This window comes from Cryptomeria japonica, chromosome 3, assembly GCF_030272615.1.
Source record: "Cryptomeria japonica chromosome 3, Sugi_1.0, whole genome shotgun sequence".
Taxonomy (NCBI): domain Eukaryota; kingdom Viridiplantae; phylum Streptophyta; class Pinopsida; order Cupressales; family Cupressaceae; genus Cryptomeria; species Cryptomeria japonica.
Genome location: NC_081407.1, coordinates 28,671,104 through 28,694,705, shown reverse-complemented (window position 1 = coordinate 28,694,705; position 23,602 = coordinate 28,671,104). Strand labels below are relative to the sequence as shown.

The following is a 23,602-nucleotide window of genomic DNA, read 5'->3' as shown; positions in this document are numbered from 1 at the left end:
TCCCTTTTATGTTTATAACTAGAAATTGAACCATTATTCAAATGAAGGTAGGTAGTACTGAATTAAGAGAGTGCTTTCCATAGTCAGCAGTTTGTTTTCTGCTAGTAGAGCAAAATTAGCAGGCACAGGACAATTAGCTCTCTCAGAATTAACCAGGATACAAGGATGAACAGCTCTCTCAGAATTAGAATTAGCCAGGATACAAGAATGATCAACTCTCTCAGAATTAGCTAGGATGTAGGTATTATTAGCTCTTTTTTTAATTCCTAATCCCACCAAATGCATCACTAGCCCTATGAATAACTTCCTTCCAGTTAGCTGTTCCTGCTGTACAACATTGATGAGTGTTAAAGAAGTTGTCCCTTTACTTCTTTAGTTACAAATACTAATGAGTTCTACAAAAACAAAATCACCTAGATGGACACAACTGCCCTTTACATAATGACAGCAAATTAAATCCTTACGAGGTTTCAGGCTCTCAGCACCCATGTTAAATAAGTCAACTTAATTCCACTTAGCTTATGAAACCAGCCTTCCTAGTTGGGACATTTTGGACTTTTTTTAATAATTAATTTACTATATTACATTTGTGTCACCATCCCCAAAATTTGGACCATAGCCCCCCTGCCCTCCTGTTCTAAAACTTTTTGGAACTATGCTTTTGAGTCACTAACCTCAGGAAACCATCAAAATAATTCAAAGCAACTACATCATCATTAATAATGTCCAAGGCCAAAACTGGGCAAATAAAAACCAGACATGTCAATCGCCTGACTATTTTTATAGGTCTTTCAAAAATAGTCTGCATAAACCTTCATTCAATCACTCAATCAAGGATTGTCGAATTGCCATTCCTGTTATTCACTTCTACCATCTATGGATTTCATAAAGATAAGCCCCATAAACAAGAGAGTAATAGATAAATATGTGATTGAAAAAATGAAATTTTAGCAGAGTGGTGCAATTGATTGCTAGTGGGAATCTTATGTGCCTAAGGTAAGTCAAGTCTGTGACCTTGCTAAAATGAGTTTTTGTTGTCTAATGTACAAGTTGTGACTGCTGCTTTTCTTTGTTTCACTGCTGGTTTTCTTCAGTAACAAGCTCGCACAATTCTGAAAGTAGTCCCAAAAGTTGGATGGTCAATTCACTGAAGAAATGACTTCCATTCATTTGCCTTTCCACGAGAAACTCCATAATACCCAAATTATATGTGCAGACTTATTCAATGAAGAAAACAGATATTTTCTGATTTTCTTAATGCTGATGAGAAAAAAATTAGGTTTCGAACACTCTTCCTCCCACTTCAGGTCATTAACAGCACAATGACCTGAACATCGAAAACCTTGTGGGAGGTTGAAATGAGATGTAAGCAACGTCAATATATTCCTACTAGCAGACATGAACAAACATTAATGGCATACTGTTGACGTGTATTTTGTACACAATCATACACAGAATAAAATACCCAAGGGTACCTTATCCTCTCTTGAATAAAGCCTCTGATTGCTGAAGATGTCGCAAAAAAGGATCAATCAGGGTGACTCCAATGTTCTTTTATGTAGGGTCTCTACGTGTGGATAAGCACCAGTGGTTGTTGTGAATGCTGTTTCATCAAGGGGCCTTACGTTCTCCGAGCCGCAGGAACAAGATTTCCTAAAACTAACAAGTTCTCAAAAAAGATCAAAAGGTAGGGTTTGCAAGGGATAAATTCTAATCTAATCCTAAGAATGACCCAATGTAGGCTACACTTGGTAAGATTCTACCAATTTCAATATTGCCAAGAAATAACAACTCAACTGAAATTGATGCGATCTTATAAGGTAATAAATGATTCTTCAATTCATCAAGGATCATAGACACTACCACAAAGGCACATATCCAAAGCTCAATGACGATTGATGGTTTAAGTAATTCAAGTCTCTCCAGTTGACCACACAAGGTGTTCCTACAATCAGTAAGAAGCTAGTGGTTTGGAACGTGAATCTCACCAAAAATCAAGCCCAACACTTAGTCCTTCAAACTTATTAGTCCTTCAAACTTAAATACTACTTCGACTGAGAATGATTCAAGAAAGCAAACAACCATGTAGATAGCCACAAGAATTGCAATAAAACACCATAACTTCAATATTTTATTGATCTCAAAGCCAAAATAGACAACAATTGCTTGAAATTCTTTCTTCAAAACTCAATCTTGCTACAAAATAACTTTCTTCTCTCTAAAAGCTCTAGTCTTCTAACTATTTCTTATTGCTAACTATTACAAAATGAAAATGAGTGAGGGTATATATAGCATCCTCAGTTACAATGAACGGCCCAGATCAAAAGAAGATCAACGGCTGAGATTCTGACACCTAAATCCTAATTAGGGTTTTATTACAAAAGTTCCCCTTTTATTGAACAATATTAAATGCATAGCCAAATATTTAATTTGGCACAAAAATCTAGGAAACATAGACCAATGATAATTAAGGTGCCACATCATCTATAACAACCTCTCTTCTAGAACCTTATTCCCTTTCCAATGCTCCTTTTTAGCATATGCAATGAATCTGGACACGATTCCTTCAATCTCAGCAATAAGAATCTCGGGAAGATTCCTCATTCGTTCCTCCAAGTGAATAACCTGATCAAAGGCCTTGAGAAGAGCTGCATCCCATTCTGGTTCGAGTTCTTTGGTTTTCTCAATCAAAAGCATAGTGGTGAACATTTGATCCCTTTGCTCATCTGTGATAACATTCTCATCTTTGCAAAAGATGACCTTGACCCTGTCTTCCAATTCCTGAAGATCCACATCTGTCTCAACTTCGATCCTTCTGCCAAGAATAGTACATAACACCCCAAACACCTTATCCTGAATTGGATGGATGACCTCCTCAACTTGATTGCACTTGGAGCTGGTGTCCTCGAAAAGAACTTCCTTCATCTGGAGTAAAGTTGACCACTGGAGTAAATTATGAGCTCCTCCATCCATTATCTTTTCTTGTGCTAGGATCTTCCTTGGTGTTTGCCTGATTACTTGAAGAACAGGAATGATAACATCTTTAGTATGAGCAAAGGCGGCCACTGTTATCATTAGGTTGTGGATGATCTCAAGGACTCGGATAGCTCGATGGATGGTCTGCATCATTCTTGTTGCAAACTCAACGACAACTGTATAGGATTTGTTGATCCAAGAGCTCATAAGTTGGACCAAGCTCTTAACTCTCTCTGCCTCACCAACTGATTCAAGGGGAAGTGCTTGCACAGGAGACACTGCGGGATCCTGACGTCCCAAAGGCTAACTGAGGTGGCTAAAGTAGCCTCTCCAAGCACCAACCTCTCTCTCAAGTTTTCTATTCTTTTCCATTTCTTCCTTAAGTTTATCTTTAAGTGCTTCAAATGAATCAATTGCCTCCTCCAGTGTCTGCTTGGCGGTGAGTGGACCAAGCTCAAAGGTTTCTACATCATATTCTTCTGCAAGGATTTCACCTTCGTACTTGTCCATTGCCGGTGTAGCTATCTGCAACTTCCTGGACCTTGTCTCATCTCTGATCATCTTGGACATTTTGGTGGCCTTCTTCCTTTCCGTTACTTCTTGAGAATTTCCAACAAGGCTCTCTAAATCAATCACATTATCTTTGTCTTCGATCACAATCACCCTTGTTAGTCTCTCCTTCAACCAATCTGGAATAGCGGACCTTGTCTCTCTAACTTGTATCTCCTTAGGTAACGGTTCTTCTTTCCGGAGAGGAGACGTTACTTCATCATCATTCTTGTCTTCATGTAGCTCATTGACCTGAGGAGATTGACTTGATGAACGTTGAGATGCCCGTCTTTCTTCATGTTTATCATTCTGAACCATTGATTCCATAGATTCCTCCACTTCAAGTGTCCTCTTCTCTTGTCGAGAAGATGTGCCGGATGAGTGATCTCGATTGGCTTCTTGCTTCTTCTTGGAGGATTCTCTTTTCTCAGGTCTTTCTTTCCTCTTTGCACCTCTAGGATGAGGATTGCCTTCACTTACGCTTCTGGGGTGAGGATTGCCTTCGCTTGTGCTTCTGGGATGAGGATGGCCTTCACTTGCGCTTGCTCCTCCTTCTGCCGACCTTTCCTCCAAAGTAAAAGTCATTGATATATTCTGCTCTCTCAACTTTTGATGTTGCACATCAACCCATCTGCGAGTATAGGACAAAACTGGAGCCATCAAAGCTTTTAAGTCCACAACCTCAGGTTCGTTCCAATCTATCTTCACTGCCTTGTCCTCTCTATCATAAGATGACTGGAGGTGCCGCCACTGTCCTGAGCTTGATCAGCCACTCTGTAAACTTTGCATTTCCTGATAAAATCTAAAGGCAATCTGGAATGCATCTTTCTTTTCACTTCTAAATCATCTGAGAGATTCATCCAAAAGTCCTCTACCTGACATTCATGCTTGTATTTTCTACCAACTGTCTCCTCTATATACCCATAAGGATCAAAATTCTCCCTCAAGGAAAAGAATGAAAATGAATATAAGGCCAACTCTCTTTCTGTATCATCTAAAGCTGGAGCATTAGGACATACCTCAACTGAATTTCCTAGTATGATAGGTACAGGAATTCCATTTCCATGCCTGTGTCTGAATGCCTTCGCATAAGCTGCCAATTGCCTAGTCACCTCAAGTAATACTATCTTGTCTGTCGGATATCTCGGCAACATATAGGGAGGTGAAGGACACCCATGAACTCTAATATATGTAAACTTCTGGAATTGGATAAACCAAGCACCATACCTCTTTACAAGATCTTATGCCTCTTGAGATATACGATTGTGAATCCCGCCTTGCAGTGTCCTGGTGATGTTCATCGTGAAGGTATCATTGACTAACTTGTAGTTACTCCCTGGTGGATGATGCAAATGAACATAAGAATCAAAAACTCTGACTTCCCCTGGTCCTCTTCCGATCACTCCTCTGTGAGGTAGCCCTGCATATTCAAAACTCCTGATCAAGGCATATATGATGTATGAGCTCATGTGGAATGACTTGGTAGCCTTCAGTCTTCTTAACTGCACGTCCAAGCAATGGCTAATAATTCGAGCCCAATGAATTGTTCCTTTTCCCTGAACTATTACTTGGATGAAATAGAACATCCACTTCTCAAAGTAGAAGGCTTGAGGAGCCCCTGTAACTCGATTGAGTAAGGTTATCAAATCTCTGTACTCCTCCTGGAAGTCGATCCTATGTGGTGTGTTGGGAATCTTGCTCAGGCGAGGACGACTTTTGAGTAACCAATTCTTATTGATGATGCTCAAGCAAGTGTCTGGATCATCTTCATACATGGATCTAGCTCCTTCCAAGCTTTTGTAAATCATATCTTTATGTTCTGGCAGATGGAAAGCTTCACTAATAGCCTCTTCTGAAAGGTAAGCCAAAGTGTTTCCTTCCTTGGACACGATCGATCTTGACTGTGGGTCGTAATGGCGGGCACACTCGATCATCAGCTCATGGCACTGGATTGCTGGAGGGAAGCCGGCCGCCTTGATAATGCCACTTTCAATGATTCTCCTCGCGATAGGTGATGGCTTTCCAATATAAGGGACCTCTCGAAACTTCTTCACACTGAAGTTTCCCAAGTTGGTGTCTCCAATATTGCTCCATTTTGACACGATCTTGGTCTCCAATTCTTCACTCCTTTGATCCTCCTTCATGAGGGCTGGACGACTAGTGGATGCTCCTGCCTTCGGGGTCGCCATCTTGATACCTACACAACATTTCATAATAAGCAATATACTTTGCAACGTAGAAATATAGACTAGATTTAAGCTTTAAATTTAGGAAACTTAATGATAAATCTTTGAATTATCATTTCCTAAATATAACTACGCAATTTGGAATTCAAAATTTCAATACTTGAACAAGGGAGATCTCTCCATACCTCTTCTTGAAAACTAAATCTAAGAAATAATGCAAAATGAAGCAAGTTCGCTAGGCAAAATGTGGATCAAGGTTCTCCTTTCAACAAAATGGTCTTCTTCTAGACTTCGTAAGCATTAACTTTACCACCTCTAGCCTCCAACGCCTTGAGGAAAATTCGCTCCACTTCTAGCCTCTAACAAAGTTCGCACTCCTTCTTGGACCAGATTTCGCACCTTTATTACTTCTTCAAAATCGCACTTGAACAAATGATTGAATGATGGATTAACATGCTTCAAAATACCTCTCTTATATAGGCGCTCACTATTGCAATTTCCCATAGGCCGACTTGGAAAATAGGCCTAAAATAAATAAAAATTAATTAAAAGAAGAGGCCGACTTAGCAAAAACATTAAAATAATACCCCAAGCGCTCTCCTTTTAAATTTAATTTAATAATAATTAATTTTAAATGCCTTTATAATTAAAATTTCGATTTTTTAAAGGCTTAAATTAATTATTAAATGCCCATGCGCTCTTATTAAATGCCAATTTAATTAAAATATTTCAAGGTTTTAGCGAATTTGGCATTTAATGCATTTTGAAGGATATTGGCACCTAAGTATGGGAAGAATAAGGGATATCAACAATATCGCTCTGGTCCCTTGGAGAGGGACAGGAGCGCCCATGCATTTTTGGCCTTGTACTTCTTGCTTTTCACGTTCAAAGTCTTATCTTGGACGTCCAAAATAGCATTTTTATTAGGAACCTTGAGTTTAATTCGTGCGACCTTTTGGATGGAGCTTGCTTTAAAACATTTTCGCCCTGGTCCCTTGGTGAGGGACAGGAGCGATCTTGCCTTTTGTCCTTGGTCCTTGCCTTCCAAATTGCCAATTCATGTTGGGGGTAAACAAATAATCTTCATTCGTCCTTCCAATGCATGTTTCACTCGCCTTCTCAAGGCAAAATTAGCTCATCCAAGGATTTTCGCCCTGGTCCTCCAGTGAAGGACAGGAGCGATTTTTTGTTTTTGAGCCTAGGGTTGTTGATTTTTGGGGTTGATTCCTTGTTCATCGTCCTCTTAAAGACGTTTTGACTTTGCACAACCTTGCCTTGGCGTGGTTTTGGAAGGAAATGATTGATTTTAGGAAAAAACGCCTTGGTCTTCTAGTGAAGGACAGGAGCGCTCTTTAGCTTATTGCACACATTCATGATCGCATCAACTTCCAATGACCTTCAAGACAAAAAACGTCATTCCTTATTCCATCTTGAGTGTTGGAAACGAAAGTGGCACTCTAAAATTAGGCATATTTGAAGATTTCGCTCTGGTCCCTTGGAGAGGGACAGGAGCGCCCTAGCCATTTTTCATCAAGCTTTGTGGTCTGTGCAACTTCTTTCTTCCTTGAAGCATTTCCAATATCATCGCCATCGTGTGCCTTGGCCTGGATACGTCCAAATTTGGAGGGGAAGACTTGATAATGTGTTTTTCGCCCTGGTCCCTGGGAGAGGGATAGGAGCGCCTTGGCCATTATAAGCTCACTTGCGTTTTGCTAACTTTCAAAATTATCTTCAATGGAGTGATTACGCCTTCCTTCCTTCATCTCAAACTTGAAACTCGCTTTACCTTTGCCAAGAATTTGTCTCTTGAGAAAATCGCTCTAGTCCCTTGGAGAGGGACAGGAGCTTCCTTTGAAAATCGCTCTGGTCCCTTGGAGAGGGACAGGAGCGCCTATTGCAACTTGGGTTGATTTTCTCCTTTGCAGGGCACTCAAGTTATATTCAACGAATAAAACATACTTCTCTTGACCTCCTTAAATCGCGAAATCACTTAAATCTTGCAAGGATAATGCAAATTTGGAATTCAAGCTCCGGTCCTTCAGTGAGGGACAGGAGCGCCTTTTGTCCTCAAGGCCAAATCTTTACAATTTTCATCTCAAATTTCCTTTGCTGGGGAAGATACCATCATTTTGCAAGCTATGAACAAGAGCCCAAATCCAAAAAATGTCCAAGAAGGTGTGTTTGAAGAAAATCGCTCTGGTCCCTTGGAGAGGGATAGGAGCGATTTGTCTTGCTAGGCCAAAAGTTCAACCTTTCATTGCTAACGACTAAGTCTGGATACTCCATTATGCTCATTTCATCCTTCATTGTGTCCTTGATGCTTCAGTTCGATCAACCAAGGTCAAAAATGATCTAAGTAAATCATTTCGCCTTGGTCCTTCAGTGAAGGACAGGAGCGAATTTACCTTAAACCTTAAAAACTTGTCATTTTTGAGTCTTCAAAATCTTCAAAATCTTCAATTCGTGTCCAATTAACTCCGCTAGAGACCCTGCACAAAACAATTAAAACAAGTCAATAACCAAGATGCGCCAAATATCATTTTCGCCTTGGTCCCTGGGAGAGGGACAGGAGCGATTTTACCTCTATAAGCAAAAATATCTAAAATCTAGGTCCTCAGTCACTTCACAAGGCATAATCAGGTCATCTCCAAGGCCAGGAATCGGTTACCAAGCCTTCAAAAATTTGGTCAAAATTTACCCAGACAAAATTGCATAATTCCATTCTCAAAAAAAATGCTAGCACTTAGACCTAACTTGAATTTTGCCCCCAAAAACCTTGATTGGACCTATCCTGAGACGTACCTGATAGACTCATCCTATTTCAAAATTGCAAGCTTCGGGAGGATGCTTGATAATCTTTCAAAATTTGACTGGACTTCGGCTTGAAAATATCAAAAGGAGAACCTCTAAGGCTTAACCCTAGTCCAGACGACTCACTCACTTACTCAAAACCCTAAAAGCAGAGAGAAGAACAGGCAAAACAAAAGCAAAAAAAGGGGGTCCCCATTTGTATGGGGCGATGTGTGAAATGGTCACAACACATACTCAATTTATTTGTATATCACTATCTTTTATTTAATAATATGTTTTTCTTGTATATCATTTTGGCATTGACACTGCAATTTTTCTTTGCGTTTTTCTATTAACATATATTGCATAAACAAACATTAATGGCATACTCAATTTATTTGTATATCACTATCTTTTATTTAATAATATGTTTTTCTTGTATATCGTTTTGGCATTGACACTGCAATTTTTCTTTGCGTGTTTCTATTAACATATTTTGCAACCAACAAAATCTTGCTACAAAGAAATATCGAGCCACATGCAACACAATAGACAATCAGTCCCCACACATCTCAATAGAATACATTGGTCTAAGTAATTAGCATGGATAAGAAATCATCTGTTTCATTTTGCAAGAGCTTTGAAGTTTTAAATGGAACATAAATCAGGAACTTTTGACCTCATATTGAGAAAGCCATGACCAGTTGATTTACAATGCAGAATATCAGCATTTCTGGATTTCAGTCGAATTACATTTCATAATTATTTCTCATAGTTTGAAACCCAATGGAGGAGGCACTAATCCAAAGATAAGTCTTTCCAAGAAAAGTAAATCTCTGTACACATTGAGGTAAGGAACACCAGTATTATGATCTCAAATGCTTCAAGAATAATCAGTGTACTTTGGGAGCTTGGGGACAAGAACAAAAAGTGATAGTAGAAAAAGCCTTGCTGTCGCGTAATTATGATGACCCTTAGCAGGATTTCACCTTTTTAGACACAATTTGACTGTTTTTGGCTTACAATAGTTGCAGCAAAGGGACCTAGCTTAATTTAGCAGTGATTTCAGCTGTCTTGCTCTGGCATTTGTATACCATTTTTTCTATCAATTGAGTATATAGTGTCTTTTGTGTAGAGATAAAATGTCTAACATAAAGCTGGATGGTAGTTGTTGGTTATTGATATTTTATTTGATATGTGGATGTTTGTTGTAAATTGTAATGATGTATTTGATTAAGTTATTTTAATAACCATCCTAATATCTAGAAATTGTTTTGCCTTACGCAAAAAATAAAAGTGTGCTATATTCTAAATTGTTTTAAAATGTGTACTTTTACTATTACAATGTGTTAATTTTATTGTGCTATATTCTAAATTGTTTTAAAATGTGTACTTTTACTATTACAATGTGTTAATTTTATTTAACTAATCTGATTTCCATTTCAAATAATAATAAACTTCAAATCTATGCTAAGGATACATAGAACATGAGAGTTGGGAATTGATTAGGGACTAGATATGAAAACTATAAGAAAAAAGATTAGGGATAAGAGAGTGCGTGTTTCAGTGTTTGATCCAACTTAGAAGATGATAGAAGGTTGAAGAAGGCACTAGGAAGTGCTTTGGACGTGTACAAGGATCTCAAAGAAAATTTGTAGATACTAGTACCCTATCAGATGTGCTTGTGTCCGATAGGGGCACTAGTTACCTTTAGCCATTTGTGTTTGATTGGGGTGGTAGTGACCTCTGGGCATTAGTATTTGACCAGGTGCTCGTGACCTAATATAGATTATTGTGTCCTTTGCTCACACGACCTTGCAACTTTTAGGAGTTGCTCACCAAAACTCCTACTTCCCTAGGGTGTTTGCAAAATCCAGAAATGTGCTGGCAGAAATGCAAACTAACTTGTTAGAAGCTTGGGGAAGAAAAATTTGGTGGCCAAGGTTGGGAGCTTGCCTCAACTACACCCCTAGTTGTCATGTTTCAGCCTTAGGTACTTAAATATATCTGGTGTGTGGAACCCTAAGGTGAAGATGTGATAATGGTTGTGTGTGCAAGACTAATGAGGATCAGTAAGACTTGCTAAATTTGAAAGGTGTGTGTATTGGGGTGAAAGCACAATAGTGTATCCTATTTTTCAACATCATTGGCCTACCAAAATTAATGTTTTCAACATTTAGCAAACAAATGTGCAAGAATTTCAAGGCAATATAAATAAATGAGTTGTGTCATTTTTCATGTAGATTCAATTTATATTTTCTCTAAATTTTCAATAAAATTATTATTATGGCATTAATTTTTTAATTATTTTTTTATTGAGTGACATGAATAAAATCTTTGCATGGATATTATTTTTGTAATTTTTATTAAATATTTTATGTATTATTAATTTCTTAATTGCTACTAACATAAATTTCAAACCTATATTTTATTGCAAATTGATCATCTTAATGTATATAGAAAAGTTTAATTTATTTTTGTTAAACAAAAACATCTATGCATAGTGTGCTGCATTTTTATGAAAGTTTCCCTACTATTTGTTATTTTTCCTAGTGTTTTGAATTGGAATCATTGTTTTTCAAAATGAACCTACATTAATTATAAAATTAAAAAAAGATATTAATAAAAACATATTACATAGTACACTTATTATAATGTTCACTGAAGGCTACACACTTGTAAAGTAGCATCTTCAAATCATTTCGTTTGACCCTACCAAAAGGTGAAATGAAATTGTTTTTCATCAACATTTTGATAGTGGAGGAAACTTCGTCAGGGGTTTGATTTGAGCCTAGGAGAGTTCTATCTAAGGGGGTTTGATCTAACCCCTTTAGATCAAATGCCTCAATCTTAAATCATCCATTTTTTTAGTTGATTTCAAACAAAAATCAATGTGGCCTATAAGTGGGACACATCATTATGCTTTCACACAATACTCAAGTATGATAGAGATAGGGTGATGGAAAATTTAAGTGTGTCAAGGGGAGGATATTTAAAGGGATTGCAACTAAAGTTGTTGGTATTGAGTTGTAGAAAACTTAGTTGGAAAAATGTGTTTAAACAAAAAGTGTGTAGAAGTATGCCATGGTGACCCAAGAAGAGCAAGAAGACTGCAATACATGTTTCCCAATTAGGAAAAGGTACTTTATAGAGAATTCTAGACGAGATAGTTGTTAGGAAAAATATAGTAGGGCAAGTGAAGGCTTTGATTAATTGTTAGTAGGAGATTTAGTTCAAAATAGGTCAAAAGCACCCAACTCTACAGACTGAGAGGAACGACATCTTGATAGTAGAGTGACTCCAAGATGAGTAGTTTGACACACTTATGAGATGTTTTAGGCTCAAAAACAAGAAAAACAAATCCTAATCATATCTAGATATGGCATGCATCAAAATGAGTGCAAAATACAAAGTGAAAAGTGTGAAATATGTAACTTTGACTTTACACCTCCTTGAAGTTGCATACCCATATCTCCTTGCTTAATACTCAAGAAAATATTGAATAATTAAGTAGAATTATATTCTCTAAAGAAGTTTTCAAAGGCAATTGGACAAGTAATTCTTGCCTAATATTTGAAATGAAAATTGGTTTATACTTTATGCTTCACCTCTCCTTTACAACACGGAGAATGAACTCAAGCATATTTTATAGAACATTTTATTTAATCAAATTACTCCTATAGTAATGAGGAGATAGACTTATATACTTGAAAATAAAGAAGCAACATGTCTTACATATGGAGTGCAAAGTTTGCCAATCCCACCTCAAATATGAGTAAAACAGACATACATCAAATTTGTTTCATAATGAATGAAGGGTGAATAAGTCATTTATGTTTCTTAAAAGCAATATTAGGGCCTATTTGAGAATTTTGTAATGGCTAGAAAAACTTTGTGAGTTGGTGTAATGTTATTTGAACCTTGATATGTTATTAGATACTACATTTTTCCTTCTTTCCCATATTGATGTAGTGTAATCTTTATTTTCCTCTATTACCCATATTTGCTAAATTTTCCATCAAAAACCTTCTCTCTAATGTGTGATTCATTCTTTTGTTCAAAATGAGCTCCCAATCACCACTACTCAATTAGAATTGATTTGCAACTAAGAAGGTATGCACAGGTTGACCCCATGTGAGGTATGATAATGTTTCAAATTGTTGTGACGTTTTCACACATCGCCCCATTGCAAATGGGGACCCATGTTTTTTTTGCTCGTTTTGCTCGTTTTCGCTTTGCTTTTTAGGGTTTTGGTTTAGTTTGTCAGTTGTCTGGATTTGGGTCAAGCCCTAGGGTTCCTTTTTCGATCTTTTTAGGCCAGAATCCAGTCAGTTTTGAGAGCTTTTTGAGCTTCCTGTTGTAGGATGCAATTTTGAATGAAATGAATTCGCCTGAATGGTCTATTTTCAATCGGAATTTTGAAGTGCAGAGTTTGAATTTTTCTAAGTATTGATAATGAAATATGAATTTTTGTCCAATTGAGCAATTTTGACCAAATTTTGACTTTTTTGATTTTTGATCTTGGGCATGGGAAATAATTTGTTTTCACCTTGTGAAGTGATTAAATGTGTAAAATCATGATGTTTTGGCCTGTAGGAGCAAAATCGCTCCTGTCCCTCAGTGAAGGACCGGAGCTCGTTTTCAAATATCTTACTGTCTCTACAGGGTCAAGATGAATTGCGAATTGGAAGTGATGAGGAAAGGCATGATCTTTCCGCTGAATATAAATTGAAGAATTTCACGAACACGGAAATGCCTCAGGAAGCAAAATCGCTCCTGTCCCTCAGTGAAGGACCGGAGCTCAAAATCAAATGTTGCTTTGTCCTTGCAGGATTTTGACGACTTGACGATTTGAAGAAGTCCAAGGAGAGATGTTTTATCAAATGAATATAACTTGAAGTGCCGTCATGAAGGAGAATGACTCAAAATGCAAAAATCGCTCCTGTCCCTCAGTCAGGGACCAGGGCGAAGTTCTTTGTAGCTCCCGTCCCTCTCCCAGGGACCAGAGCGAAATCCTTCATAGGGCATGTTCTGGACGAGGATCGAGCAAGTTTTAGGTTTGAAGGCAAGAGAGGAGGTGAGTTGAAACTGTTGAAGACAAATTGAAGATTATCAAACGTCAACAAGGGACCCAAATGCCCAAGTTCGCTCCTGTCCCTCAGGCAGGGACCAGAGCGATTTTTGTCTTAGATGATTTTCTTGCCCAGTTTGAATGGATCCCAAGGCATGGATGAATGGAATGGAACATTACGAATCCGTTGAAGATAGTTTTTGAAGGTGATGAAGTGAAATGAAGCCCACAGGACCAAGATCGCTCCTGTCCCTCAGGAAGGGACCAGGGCGATATAATGATTATATTGCTATTCCTCCAAGTTCAAACCCCTTCAAGATAAAGAACAAGGTGGCAAGGACATCTTAAGGCATCTCCATCAAGCACAAAGCATCAAAGGGTGCTAACATTGAAAGATTTGTACAAAATACCCTAGTTCGCTCCTGTCCCTCAGGAAGGGACCAGAGCGAAATTTGCATAAAGGCATAAATTTTGAAAGTTTGTCATGTATCAAGTGTCCAAGGAGGATCGAGGGACTTCATTTTACGCGTTGAAAGCAATGACAAGTTGGAGAACGCAAGCATGAACCCAAAAAACTTGAAGTTCGCTCCTGTCCCTCAGGAAGGGACCAGAGCGATATTGAATATATTGGCCAATTCATGCAAAGGTCACGTTAAGTCAATGTTTTGCAAGGTCATACAAGGTCTAAGGTGTCTTTTGAAGATGATATGCAAGAGTTTTGAACATCAAAATGTTATCAATTGAGCTAAGGGACTTATATCGCTCCTGTCCTTTGGACAAGGACCAAAGCGATTTTCATTAAAATACCCATGTTCCTTCAAAATCATGACAAGGCAAGGATAGGCAAGATCAGGGACGTTATTTGGAAGGTGATGAACAAGAGGCAAAGATTGAAAGTTAGCAAATTTGAGCCAGGACACCAGGATCGCTCCTGTCCCTCTCCAAGGGACCAGGGCGATATTTGCTAAGTCACTTGTTATTCTTCAAAGATTATGACAAAACAAAGTTGCAAAGGGTCTAAAACGCCATTTGGAAGGCAATGAACGAGGAGTTAGAATCAAAAACGATGAATTTCAAGCTAGAAGACAAGGATCGCTCCTGTCCCTCTCCAAGGGACCAGGGTGATATTCCTCTTAACATCAAATATGCCTTGTAAAAATCAAGTGGAGCAAGCGTGGAGTAAAGAAACAATGTTATTTTTCGCCTATGATAGAGATTGGAGGTCAAAGAATGCAAGATCAAGGAGAAAGCATGAAGATCGCTCCTGTCCCTCTCCAAGGGACCAAGGCGATATCATATCTAAAGGACATTCATTTGCAAAAACAAGTCAATCAAGCTTGAAGGACCTAGCGAAAATGGCAATCACAACGTAAGGATGGAGACTTTGGACGTAAAAACGCAAGGATCAAGACTAAGTTGATGGATCGCTCCTGTCCCTCAGTCAGGGACCAGGGCGATGAGGTTTGTACTCTTCTCAATTCTCCAATTTTGGCGTTCAAACAAGTTTTTGAATTTATTTTAAATGTTAAATTCGATGGGTTTTCAAAATTTAATTAAATGGCATTTAAAAATAACGCATAACATTTATTAATTAATTTTGCCTATTAAAAATCGAAGAAATTAATTATAAAGGCATAAAGTTAATTAATTATAAAAACAAATTGAGCGCTTGGGTTTATTTTATAAAAGTCGGCCTTGGTTTTTATTAAAAATTGCTTTTAATTATCTCATATTCACCAAGTCGGCCTAAGGTAATGCATGAGGAAAGTGCTTATAAAAGGAGGTGTTTATTTCATTTTTAAATCATTATTCAAGCATCCTCTTTCATATGCGATTTGGAGTATTCAAGGTGGAGCGAATTTCAAAGGGGAGGTGCAAGCATTATCAAAGGAGTTCGAGTTTCAAGTTAGGCGAACTTGCCAAGGACATTGAGGAACACATCAAAGATATCCCCAAGGGTGGCGAATTGACAAAGAGAACGTTCATTATCCTTCAAGATCACGTTGAAGCCATCAAATTGTGATTTTCTGCCTAGGCGAATTCCTTTATTTTGCATTTTAGAGTTAGCTCTCAACTAAGGTATGACGATATTGGTTTTATTGTTTTGATTTCAAACGTTGATCGTCATAGCTTAAATTTTGAATTTTGAAATTTTGTTTTCCCCTAGCTCAATCGTTTTTAGGAAATGATTAATAGAGGACTTATCATTAAGTTTCCTAAAATTTGCTCTCTAATTTATGCTATTCATTGCAAAATCATGTTTCTAATTTTGAAATGTTGTGTAGGCATCAAATGGAGATCTCATCAAGGAAAATCAAGCCGGATCAAGGACGGTCCTCGCCGGGACGATCAAGCCAGGACAGGGGCGACCTCTTTCAATCCAGCGTTCCAAGGCGAGGTACATCATCATCCTGCACATCAAGGACACAAGGAGTTAGAACAAGGGCTCGTTGAAGAAGTAAATAGTTCCAGATGAATTAATTAAAGCCAGCTTCTCAACAACATCAAGTTGAATGTCTACCAAGTTACAAGGTGGCATCCTAGTCATCATTTCTCCAATCAGTGAGGACCACCTCAGCATGTTCAGATTCAATGTACTTAACTCATGGAAGGTGGCGCAAACTCCGATGTACCTACCCCGGCTATCCATTGGTCGATTTTTCTAGAGAGGACATGTGTCCAAGCAATACAATTTTATCATTGGTCAAGCATTAAATGTTATGTAATTGTTGTAACAAACCCTAATTAGGGTTTTCATTGTTAAATCTTGGCCATTGATCTTGAATTGATCTAAGCCATCAAATTGTATTGTGGGCACTATATAAGCCTAGACATTTCATTTTGTAAAGGAGGATTAGAGAGAGTTGTAAATAATAGAAAGCAGTTAGTAGATAGAGAGTAGTTAGAAATTGATAGAATAGCAATTAGAGTAGAATAGGAGGACAAGGCAAGAAATTGTTGCCATTGATTGTAAACAAACTCCATTTTCATTGAAGTAATGGTGAAGTGTGTCGTTTCTTGCAATTTGCATGGTTTCTTGTTGAGTCTTCAATCTTAGATGGTAGATGATTAGATGAATGGAGGAAATGTGATTGATTGATGGTGGAATTCGTATATCCATACTACTAGCAGTTTGTTGATTGCAGACTTGCCTTGTGTAGTCAACTGGAATCGTTCAGCTTAAGCTCAATTTCAATTTGTCGCTTCTTCATTGATATGCATCAACTTGATGGTGTCTATGCCTGCAGTGATGATTTGAACATCATAAAGCTTCCCTTAGAAGATCGCACTAGCCTTGTGGAGATGGTCCATTGATGTCAAAACAAGACCTAGTTAGAGTTTTGTCAAAGACCAATCATTGCTCTTACATTCTTAGTATTAGGATTAGATCCTCTCTTCGCCCCCTTCCTTTTTCCTTTTTTTTTAAATCTAAGTTAGTGAGAGCTTGTGTTCTAGCAAAGTAGATCGGAAATTCAATCACCAAATGTAAGTCCCCTTGTGATTCCAGCAAATCACATCATACCACGGCGAGCTTATCCACATGTAGAGACCCTACTAAAAGGAACCTTGGAGTCATCCTAACTGATCCTTTATGCGAATCTTCAGCAGTTAGAGACTTTTTTTCAAGAGAGGATAAGATACCCTTAGGTATTTTATTCTGTGTTAGGCTGTGTACAAAATACACGTCAACACAAACTACCAAATCACATGTAGTATCGATGTCCAAATATACTTGTCCTACTAGGCCAATACTTGTAACACTGCTAAAAGCAATACAAATAGCCCGTATTGATTATTCTAGCAAAAGATAATACTTCTAATTACTCTCTCTAGAAATCTTAAGCTAATTGGAAGTCATATGAACACCTCTTCTAGCCAACTAAACAACTTAAAAATTACTATTTACCTGTAGTAGTCTATACCATACCTATAGCAACTTTGTGACCACCTATAGCAAGTGATCTACATCTTACCACTACTATGTTTGTAGCCTCTTACAAAGGTGCTTGACCAGTAAACCCATAAGATTTGAACTTCTCAAACAATTTTTCGAATCACACCTCCCTCAATAGGGAGATTTTGGTCCCAAAAAGTCTTAAGACACCATTACATGAATTTGAAAATTGAAGAACTCCCAATCCACTTGCCTTTTGATAGTCCTAAATATGGTTTTGCATGCCCAAACCCAATATTCTCTTCAAGCATATGTAAACTAGTCAAGGACACTAATTTGTCCTATGATCCATTAACAACATCATTGGTGGGTGAGTAATTCTTGGAAGCCTTTGGTTGTTGGTACCATTGAGCTTTACCTCTATGCTAGGGTATTTTTGATTGCTTCCTTTGCTTCCTCTGAGGATTGTGAGTTGGTGTTGAGCAAGTTGTGGGCTTGGGGAGTTAACTCTCTCTCGATCAAACCCTGGATAGTTTCTTTTTTAACCCTCTAACTGAACCACTCAATGTGCGTCCAGTGTGGGTTCAACTTCCCAATCTTTCTCTTCATTTTTGGGAGCATTCTTGTTATGAGGCCTTTGGCAACTCTATTGTACGCTTCTTGAAGGTGGATGAGACCATTTCCTTCAGGAGTCATTCTACTTTTGATCGCATTCTTATCGACATTGACATCTCTATGCATCTCCCTGGGAATGTGGTTCTTATGGTTCGGGATAGGCCATGCACTCAATCGTTAAATTATGAGGGCCTCCCCTTTCATTTTCGTAGATGCTTTTCAATGGGTCACTTAGCTACGGATTGTTCTCTCTCACGTTGTAAGGGTATTGCTACTTGGTAGAAAGATGTGAATGTCAATCATTTGACTATCAATGTTTTTAATCATAAAGACTCTTCTCATGTTGATGATGATGCCTCCCAAGATGAGGTTGTGCCTCTTACTGCTATTGTGGCCTCTGCTACCCCCCTTGATCCCCCTCCTACTGATGTGGCTTTCGCTAGACCTAAGGTTTTTACTCCTATTGCTCCTATTTTGCAATTAGTCTGCCCCTGATCTATAACAATAATCTACTCCAGGTGTTGACATACAATCTTTGGGGCTTTCCCCTCTTGATCCCATTGGTAATGATATTCCTAATTTACATCACATACCTCTAACATTCTACCACTTATTCATCTATGTAGTCTAGATGTACATTGAATGTCAACTTGCATTTTTTGCTTATTATCATGTCCATTTTGTTTTGCAACTAACTCGATGAATATGGATGTGGTTGATTTACAACCTTCAAACCCAAATCATTAACCGAGCCTATAAGAAATAAAATTTGGTTGAGATCGTGACTCAAAGAGAGCGTTAAACCTCTTACATTTCATTTTGACACTTGCATGGAATAATTGTGTGAGCTCTGTCACTTTATGATAGCTACAACCATTCTTTGGAATTGCCTTCTTGAGTGTGCACAAGGGATGTATCCATCATCATCAAAGGAATCTCCACAAATTTCTATGCCTCTTTTCAATATAAATTGCATTCTTTCAACTTTCTCATTAGGAGTCATCTTGGGATGTCAACTTGCATTGTTTGCTTATTGTAATGTCCATTTTGTTTTGCAACTAACTTGATGAATATGGATGTGGGTGACTTACAACCTTCAAACCCAAATACATTAACAAGCCTATAAGAAATAAGATTTGGTTGAGAGCATGAGTCAAAGAGAGTGTTAAACCTCTTACATTTCATTTTGACACTTGCATGGAATAATAGTGTGAGCTCTTTCACTTCATGATAGCCACAATCATTCCTTGGAATTGCCCTCTTGAGTATGGCACAAGGGATGTATTCATCATCATTAAAAGAATCTCCATGATTTTTTATGCCTCTCTTCCATATAAACTGCATTCTTTCATCCTTCTCATTAGGAAGAGCCAACTTGGGATGTAGTTTCCAACACATCTCATCTAAATGGCTATCTCTATTGCAACATGACCAAAGAGGCTTAGCCCTATTTTTGCTTATTGGATTAGCAATGGAAGTAGCATCTCTCTTTCTCTTATCTTTGTTTACATTTTCAATTTTAGCACCACATGATGTTGCTCATCACCATGCTTGTTTTTGTGGTAAACATTTCCTCTTTTTTATTTAGCTCAAGGGCCTCATCTATATCCTAGGGGTTGACCATGAGAACTTGCCTCTTCAAGTGGCCAAACAATCCAACATATTTTTGGAGCACTTCTTTATCCATGCCATTTTTTCCATTTGGATCACCCTATTTAAAACTTGTTAGTGTAGGCTTGCATGATTTGCCCTTGCCTTTGTCTCAACTAATGCCATTGCATCAATCACTCTTCTTCAAGGTATGCATGATATAATTGCTTATAACACAACCTCTTAATGTTTTCCCATTTTGCACCTTATGATACTTTTGTGATTTTCAATGTGTGCATAGCTCTCATACCATATTAGAGCGTGGCCAAAAAAGTTTAGTCTTACAAAAGAATTTTGCTAGCGTGGGGACAACTAATGGAGAGTAAGTATATCTCTATTTGAGACATCCATTTGTACATCTTTTTGGCACTAATCTTACAATTAGAGGGTTGAATGTTAATTTTTGCCTTTGTTTTCGAAAACCTTCCTCATTTCATTCTATTTCTATTTTTTCTTCAATGTTGTCTTTTGGGATTCTCATCTTGGAGATGATGGCCAACATAATGCCTTCCAATCTATCTAACTTAACCTCAAAACTCAATATCCTAGTGACATCTAGTTTTCAAATTCTTAACTTCCCCATCTTTCTCTTGCCATCCTCATCCCCCTTAATTACTATTTGGATTCAATTTCAATTTCAAGAGATGATACATCCTCTACTACCACTTGATCTAGTTGTTGGCAAATACTTGCACATAAAAACTTATTTCTTTGAATGGTGATTATAACTCTAATACCACTTGATACATAAATATGTAGGTTGATAACCCTAGAATTGCATCAACAATGGATTCTCTTGGAGTTGCTTGTTAATCATTACTTCGAGTAACTTGTCCGAATGCATTTAATTAAATTATAGTAGTATTAATTATGGAAATAAATAGTAGAGCACACAATGAGAATAGGACAATGACATAAATTGCATTTGGAGAAAAATTAAGTGAATGAAAACTCTAGGAATGGTATTTACATTAGCATCCTATTCATTATAATAGTGTCAACACATGGAGATTGTCAATTAACCGGCCCTATTGGGATTGTAATTTATTCCCACAGCCACCTATGTTCTCAACTCAGCTCAACAATTCCAATTCACATGACCCTGTTCTCTTATTCCCCTTCATTTTTCTTAAAAAGGAAGATTGGCAGTTTTTTGGAATTGGCAATGGTTGCCCTTTTTCTATCTGCCCTTTCTTAGGAATATGGACAATTGCTTTGTAAGGCAAAAATCAGCCATGTAACCACCAATAATTTGTTCACCAGCAACAAACACCCACTCAACCCAGCAAGTGTTTTATAATAGCTTTGCCACAAGTACAAGAGAGAGACCACCACGAAGAGGGAATATACCAACTATCACGGTCCAAGGATAATATTCAGTGTGCCAAACTATTAATGATTTCTTGTAACACACAATTCTATAAATAAAAAGCTTGGGGTAGCGAATTAGTGTAATTTTGTTTTGGAGTGGAGAGAAGTCATCAAAATTTTGCTAGATTTGGAGTTAAGAGTGGTGGACACTTAAATTAGTTGTCTTGTTGTATTGTAATTAAATTTTATTAATAATATAATGAATGGTACTAATTTATGGTCCCTTTTTTGTCTAAAGAGTTCTCTCAAAGTAATTTGTTTGTTATGTGAACTCTACGTCTGATTGTTTCTATTTCCATTGTTGTTCATTGGTGTTTCTGTAGTGATTATATGTCTGGTGTAAATTTGATATAAAACAAGAAATTAACTCCTAAATTATATTATACATCTATTTTTCTCAACAAAAGCATGGGTACCTCTAGCCAATAGTTAGCATTGCTCATGTTAAGTTAGTTCTCCTTTTGAAACTAGCCATGCATTTGTACGGTTTTCTTCTGCCATGGTGCCTTCTGAGTGACAAGTGTGTATCATGACATCTAAGGTTTGAATGAACCCCCTTAATTTTTCTGAGTTAATAAACCACTTTTCTATTTAACTTGAGTATCTACACTCTTGCAATTATATTAGTTGACTCCAAAATGTGTCTTTAGGAAAAAAAGCACATGTTAAAATTTATTTTTATGAGCTTGTATAACAACCAGATGTACTAAGGGTGAAAAAAGGTTCGTGAATTGAAAATCCATGTTTTGCATTGCTAGAGTTCAAGCTTCTGAGTTTTGTTCTATCTATCTGCTGGTGTGCAACAATTAAAACATTATGTATATCAACAAGTCACATGGCACTTTGAGCTGAAAAGATAGGCATTATAATATTTTCACATTAAAGTAGTTGCAGAATGATGTTCAGAATACAGAACATATTAATGCCTTGATGTTCATAGATTTTTATAGTTGACAATATTCGTAAAATATTAGAAAACAAAAAGAACTTAGACATTTAATAGCAGCCTCACTGGAAGCTAAACTTTCCAGCAGTACACTAACTCGTGCAAAATTCTCTAGTTGCTTGAATGAATGGAAATCAGGTTGTTCACTAGATGTTAAACAACACTGCCCTATGCCGCTGTTTAGAATCAATGGAAATCAGGCTGTCCAGTTGAAGTTAAACAACGATGCCACATGCGGCTGTTTGGATCTACTGCTCTTGCATATTGAATGACTTCAGGAATGGGAAGGTACACATAGTGTGTATTGCATATGCCTACAGTAATTCCACTAAATCCAGCGAATGCACCATGAACCTGTAAATCACAGAAATACATGCCATGGATATGATCAAAGTTATCTCCTATGATCTGTATGTAAAATGGTAATGAGAGTTGTGGCTAATTCTGTGAATGCGTCTAACTAAGACTCTGCTTTAAGCAATGTCTTACCGCATTTTGGCCAAGTACTGTACATAAAATTCCATCAGCTGCATTTGCACGGATTGCACGTATCATATATGTTGGATCAATGTATTTTACATCTGCTGGCATTCCAATGCTCTTAAAGTGCTTCTTGATCTGAAATCCATATGAACCTTGTTAACAACTTTCCAACAATCAAAAACTTGAAAATGAACAAGAAATTAACAGTAATGTCAAAATCAACTGTAGGATGGCGATGTCTGTAAAATTAAATTCGTTAGATGGCTGTCTGTAAAATTAATTTCATTAGGAAGTAGTAACCTGCTTCAGATCTTAATGATCTTCAGTCTATAGGATGTGCTACGGTTAACACATTTACAGAATAGCTCTACAGTTTGAAAAGGTTACTGAAGCTGGCTAAACCTTTTTAGCATTATGGAAAATCAAAACCCATATATTGGGTAATATTCTAAATGTGCAGGTTCTAAACAAAAAATATGGGATATGAAATTCTCTCCAGGATATGGTTAAAATTCACATCTTGAACACAGATGGTTAAACCCCTTAAATTAGCAATACACCAGATCAATATGGGACAAAACTCTCTCCATGCTACAGTTAAAATTCACAGCTTGAACACAGATGGCTAGCAACAGCCAGATGGGTGCAACCTGAACTACCTCTTCTTGCTAATCCTAATCTCAGCAAATGTTTTTTTTCAATAGATAATGATTCAACTTCTTGAGAGGAGTGGAAAAACAATTCAAATATCCTTTAGTTGCATGATGTAAAATAACAAGACCAGCAACAGAAGGGTGTTTAAGAATCAAAAAATAAATTGAACTTTTCAGTCAACGAAGCTCGTCTCAATCACAAAAAAAAATGCAGAAATAGTATGAACTTGGGTCAATAGACAATACCTCTGAATTGGAGTGGAGAAGAGCACTTCCTATGATGGGAAAAAACTCAAAAAGGAACAGATATAGCAAAACAAAATAACATGCCAGAAATAACCAGAAAATAAAGGAAAACTACCGATTCTCCTTACAAGCTTGACTTCCCAAGGTTGGGCCAAGACAACTGAAAATGAG

The 23,602-nt window shown here is 37.4% G+C and overlaps 1 protein-coding gene across 1 annotated transcript in view; it reads right to left on the bottom strand.

Annotated features, from left to right (window-relative positions):
• Positions 1-21,952: 21,952 nt before the first annotated feature.
• The window catches only part of LOC131068604 (ATP-dependent 6-phosphofructokinase 5, chloroplastic), a 28,275-nt gene continuing 26,625 nt past the window's right edge, over positions 21,953-23,602 (bottom strand). Inside the window, exons 13-14 of the mRNA XM_058003832.2 lie at positions 22,539-22,667; positions 21,953-22,403 (exon numbers count right to left, since the gene is read on the bottom strand). Coding sequence (XP_057859815.2) covers positions 22,236-22,403; positions 22,539-22,667 — 297 coding nt within the window. The 3' untranslated portion in view covers positions 21,953-22,235. The remainder of the gene's footprint in view (positions 22,404-22,538; positions 22,668-23,602) is intronic.